The 5,854-nt window shown below is 29.3% G+C and overlaps 1 protein-coding gene across 1 annotated transcript; it reads right to left on the minus strand.

The window, feature by feature from the left end:
• Nucleotides 1–2,896: 2,896 nt before the first annotated feature.
• Nucleotides 2,897–4,111, minus strand: LOC118648117 (protein ANTAGONIST OF LIKE HETEROCHROMATIN PROTEIN 1-like). The gene is made up of 2 exons (XM_036294369.1): nt 3,589–4,111; nt 2,897–3,501 (listed from the first exon to the last, which is right to left on the minus strand). Exons 1-2 carry the CDS (start codon nt 3,917–3,919, stop codon nt 2,897–2,899), a joined length of 936 nt encoding a protein of 311 aa, XP_036150262.1. The 5' UTR covers nt 3,920–4,111.
• Between the last annotated feature and the right edge of the window lie 1,743 nt (nt 4,112–5,854).

The raw sequence follows: 5,854 nt of genomic DNA on the forward strand, positions 1-5,854 counted from the left end.
TGTCCGTTTCGCACTGTGTCCGTTTGTTACTGTGTCCCGTTTCGCGCTGTGTCCGTTTATTACTGTGTCCGTTAAAATAAATTATTAAATTATAAGTAAATAAAAATTATTGTTAATAATAATTTTATAAAATTATTTTAAAATAATTTTTTAGTTAATATAATTTGATCAAAATACTAGAATTAGTATTAATGTATATCTTATTATATTTTAATATAAATAAATATTAATTAATAATATAAAAATAATAATGGCCATAAACCGTTAGTATTTACGTTGAAAAATGTTTATGAACTTCTTTGGGACAGTGAAATTCGCTCTCAATTCCTCATACTTTTTGTTTCATAATAAATATACTATATTAACGGAGTCCCCATGGGATTTCCGTTATCTCCAGTTGTGGCGGATTTGATTTTTGCAAGAATCACGTATTTTGGACGTCTTTCGGATGTCCTATTGCTGTGATTAACGGGACGTCGGATAACGTACTTCGGATATCTCACGGACATCCGAAGGACGTCCGTGTGTTGTGTGGGTTTCACTCAACTTGCTGTGTCCGTTTATTACTGTGCGCATCTGGGACTCACTCATAACAAGTACCCATATCGATGAGTCAAATTGGCATAGCAGATAGAATACAAGGTTCGTAATCCTAAAGTCCCGGGTTCGAAACCAGAGGCAAGGTAAGAATAAAATAAAATAATATAATTTAAATTTAATTAATTAATAAAAATTTGTTCTAAATTTAGTATGTACTGTGATAAAAATAATTTAAAAGAAATAAATTTTTATTTTAAATTTTTATTTTGTCAATCATCTCTCGAGGCTCCATGAAGCTTCTACTAATGATCCACGAAACGTCCGTCAGTCATCTATCGAGGCTCCGTGAAGCCTCTATTGGGTGCTTTCCATTTAGTGACACAATTTGACACGAGTCGACTCCTAGTGTCATTTTCTGCTTTCCATTACATTTGTGTCGCTTTTTATCGATAACGCAAGTCGACTTCGAGTGACTCTGCTTAAACAATGAGTGAGCGTGGTCAAGCGTGGTTAAGCATGGTTACTTACGACCATAACCTAAAATTGAAAAAATTCTTGCAACATGGAACCTAAAGTATGAAATATTTATATTTTTTGTTTATTTTATATACATTTTATTATATTATATTAACAGTATTATACATCACATTTACTTACTTTTCTAATTTACAGTTAACTGGTGATCAAATAAGATGGAAATTTAGCGCGTTAAAGAAGTCATATAATAAAAAAAGGGATCATAATCGTACTAGTGGAAATGCTCCAAAGGCTCTGATGAATTTGAAGAACGAATTAAAGAAATTATAGGTGATAAAAGTGGTGATGCTATTAAAGAAAATTCTTTAATTCACCATTATTAAAGCGAACTTCATTGAATCAATCACAAGAACAAAATATAATATTGTTAGAAAATGTTGATATAGAAAAAAAAATTAATGATATTCAGAACAATATAAAAAATAAATCAAATGAGAAAGCATGACATACCTGAAATAGATTCAGAGAATATTAATATTGAAGAAACAATAAATAGTGGACAGAATAATATAAAAATAAACCAAGTAAAAAAACATACCGTACATGAAAACAGGCTCAGAGAATGTAATGTAGAAAAAAAATCAAATAGTGGACAGAATAATATAAAAGTAAACCAAAGAAGAAAACGTAGTGTACATGGAACAGGCTCTAAAATTGCTCGTACAAAAATTAGAATTGGAGAAACAGTGGTTAGAACATTTAAAAATCATACAACAAAAATATGAAGATAGAAGAAGTCATGATGGAAATAAACATAAAAGAAAAATAGAAGAACTAGAATTGAAAAGGGAAAAACTAAATTTAAAAAAGAAGAAAGTAATGTTACAAGAAATAAAATTCAATAAAATGATAGAGCAACATCGAGAAAAAATTTCGATTGAAAAAGAAAAATGTGATTTATTAAGAAATATGATTCAACTCCGAAGTATTTTTAATCAGAATATTTAATAACAAATGTTATTTTTGATTTATTTTTTATTTTTAAAGTTTAAGATTTTTATTTAATAAGTTTAAAGTTTAAAATATTTCTGTTTATATTATAACTTTTTTAAATTTAGTTAAAAAGAGAACATTATATATAAAGTGATATAAAATGTGTTCAGTAATTTAATTTTTCTATATTAACATTTTCTAAGTCATTTATTTTTAAAAGTAAAAAAATATATTTTATCAATTAAACTAGATTGTGTTTAGACTAAAGAACTAGACTGAAGTTATGTGATATTACATGCTTATTTTTAAAATTTAAAATAATATTACATTATGTTTATTAAATAAGTAAAATGTAAATAAAATAAAAACAATTAATATAAGTATTGATAATTATTTTATTTCTTTCTTCCTGTTCTTTTATTCTAAAATATTATATTTAATTATTAAAACTTTTATTTAAATAATATATACAGATATACAGATATATACAGATATCTGTACATCAATTATGAGTATAAGTCTATTTGTTTTACATAAACGTCATAATTTAGATTATTACATGATTAATTATTACAAGGATACATTTTCTGAAATAATAATGTTCGACGGTCCAGGTTTCCTGCGTGTGCATTTTCGTCTCTTTGCTCATCATAGTTTTCTAATTCATTTTGTTCTAAGTTTTCTTCAATATAGAAATCTTCACCATTATCACCGTTATTTAAGCATATATTGTGAAGCACACAACATGCTATTATAATTCGAGTCATAAAATAAGTATCACGTAACGGTAGCTTTTGTAATTGTCGGAATCGACCTTTTAAAATACCGAAAGCTCTTTCAACTACTACTCGAGTTGCTGAAACTTTTCTATTAAACTCTATTTGTTCTATCGTAAGATTACCATTGTCTTTAAAAGGAGAGACAATCCATTTCTTGCTACCCCATTGTAACCTTTATCTCCTAATAAAAAAGTATTATTTGGAAAAATGTGTTCTCTTTCCAGTTCAGCAACGGGAAATAGTTCTGATCTTCTCAACATACGAACATCGTGAAAAGATCCTGGATCACCGCAATATATATTAATAAATTTCATGTTACTATCGGTAACAGTTTGTAAAAGAATAGAGTAACATTGCTTTCTATTAAAATATTGTCTACCATTTTCTTCAGGCTTATTAATATAGATATGTGAGCCATCTATGGCCCCAATACAGTTACGAATACCAGCTATTTCTTGAAATTTGCCAGATACTTTAGTTATATTATTTCCTTCGGGCCATGTAACAACTTCAGGCACTAAAGTAACTAGCCAATTAATAATTCGACGTATAATGCGAAATACAGATGATAATGATATGTTAAAAAGATTGGCTAATGTTCGATGTGGTTCTTTATTATTGAGGAACCAAAGAGTCATCAATAAACATAACTCTGCAGATTTTTTTTTTCCATAATCATGTAATGGTATAAATCCACTTGTTTCTAAAGATTCTGTAAAACAAATATATGTAATTAATTTTACATTAGTTTATCATAATATAGCATTTATTATGATATTAATATAATATTAACAATTACCTAATAATAGATACACAATTGGACGAGTTAATCTAAAATCCTCCCTAAATTCTTCATTACTTTTTGCATGTACTACTTGAAGAAAATCTTCAACGCGTTGTCGTCTACGACCATTATTTAAAAAATGAAGAAGAGGAAACAATAAATCTTCTTCATAAATGTCGTTTTCCAAAAGTGGATTATAGTCGCTATCATCTGATGAACTAGTACTGCTGCTATCATCTGATGAACTAGTACTGCTGCTATCAGTATTATTATCATCACTGCTAGTACTGCAATTTTCCAATAAATCTATTACGTTATCAAATAAATTATCTTCCATCTGTTCCATCTCCCTGTTCAAAAAGTACGATATAAACTGATAGAAACATATAGAAATTTGATAGAAATTTAATATGATTTTATCTGAATCTATCGTTTCTATTGGACACTAGATTTCCTGCCAGATAGAAAAGTTATAAAATTCTATCGTTTCTTATCGTATCTGAAATAAACGATTAAAACTTTATCTAAATACGACTACTTTTCTGTATGATCCTATCTACTTATCGTACTGAATATGAAAATTACGATTCAAGGTCTATAAGACTCTATATGAATAATCTGAAATTGTTCCTATACGTTTCTATCAGATGTATTCCAATTTCGGCGGACATAAAGTTCTATCGTTTCTTATCGTATCTGAAATAAACGATTTAAAACTTTATCTAAATACGACTACTTTTATATATGATCCTATCTACTTATCGTTTTGAATATGAAATTTAAGATTCAAGGTCTATAAGACTCTATATGATATAATCTGAAATTGTTCCTATACGTTTCTATCAGATGTATTCCAATTTCGGCGGACATAAAGTTCTATCGTTTCTTATCGTATCTGAAATAAACGATTAAAACTTTATCTGAATACGACTACTTTTATATATGATCCTATCTACTTATCGTTCTGAATATGAAATTTACGATTCAAGGTCTATAAGACTCTATATGAATTAATCTGAAATTGTTCCTATACGTTTCTATCAGATGTATTCCAATTTCGGCGGACATAAAGTTCTATCGTTTCTTATCGTATCTGAAATAAACGATTAAAACTTTATCTGAATACGACTACTTTTATATATGATCGTATCTACTTATCGTTCTGAATATGAAATTTACGATTCAAGGTCTATAAGACTATATGAATTAATCTGAAATTATTCCTATACGTTTCTATCAGATGTATTCCAATTTTGGCGGACATAAAGTTCTATCGTTTCTTATCGTATCTGAAATAAACGATTAAAACTTTATCTGAATACGACTACTTTTATATATGATCCTATCTACTTATCGTTTTGAATATGAAATTTACGATTCAAGGTCTATAAGACTCTATATGAATTAATCTGAAATTGTTCTTATACGTTTCTATCAGATGTATTCCAATTTTGGCGGACATAAAGTTCTATCGTTTCTTATCGTATCTGAAATAAACGATTAAAACTTTATCTGAATACGATTATTTTTTTATATGATCTTATCTACTTATTGTACGAAATATGAAATTTACGATTCAAGGTCTATAAAACTCTATATGAATTAATCTGAAATTGTTTCTTATATATTTCTATCAAATATATTACCATTTCGGCGGACATAAAGTTCCCATACAGCACGAGGAGCTCCCGGGGAGCTCCCGAGGAGCTCACAAAATTTTTCATAAGCTTCATTTAAGCTTCCAAAAGATTCGCACGCAGCTGCTATGTCCGCTTTTGAGAGCTCCTTGAGAGCTTCACTTGAGCTCGCAGGGAGTTTATAAATCATGTTTTAAGAGTTCCCTGCGAGCTTCAAAGTAATTCCCGGGAAATTTCTATATAAGCTTTCCGGAAGCTCTTATGTCCGCTTTTGGGAGCTCCCTGAGAGCTTAGATGAAATTATCAGGGAGCTTATATAAAAGCTTCACGGGAATTATTTTGAAGCTCGCAGGGAGTTCTTAAAACATTATTTCTGAACTCCCTGCGAGCTTAAATAAAGCTCTCAGGGAGTTCTTAAAAGCGGACATTGGAGCTGCCGAAAAAATTTTATTTTTATATTTTCTCAATTTTCGGAAGCTCTCTCTGAGTTGCGAAGGCCCACGAACTCTCTTCGTGTAACAAAAACAATATATATTACACTTTGCTGCTAGTGAAGTACTAACTGCTAGGTAAGCCGTGAGTGATGGTTTTCTTTTATAAGCCTTTTAGAGTAAATTTTCTCACGAGAAGGAAGAGCGCCGTGC

Source organism: Monomorium pharaonis, unplaced genomic scaffold (assembly GCF_013373865.1).
Source record: "Monomorium pharaonis isolate MP-MQ-018 unplaced genomic scaffold, ASM1337386v2 scaffold_186, whole genome shotgun sequence".
In the NCBI taxonomy this organism is placed as follows: Eukaryota; Metazoa; Arthropoda; class Insecta; order Hymenoptera; family Formicidae; genus Monomorium; species Monomorium pharaonis.

Coding starts and splice junctions, on each gene's coding strand:
- LOC118648117 (XM_036294369.1), bottom strand. CDS start 3,919: ATGGAACAGATGGAAGATAATTTATTTGATAACGTAATAGATTTATTG. Junction 3,502..3,588: donor AATTGTGTATCTATTATTAG/GTAATTGTTAAT, acceptor TTTGTTTTACAG/AATCTTTAGAAACAAGTGGA.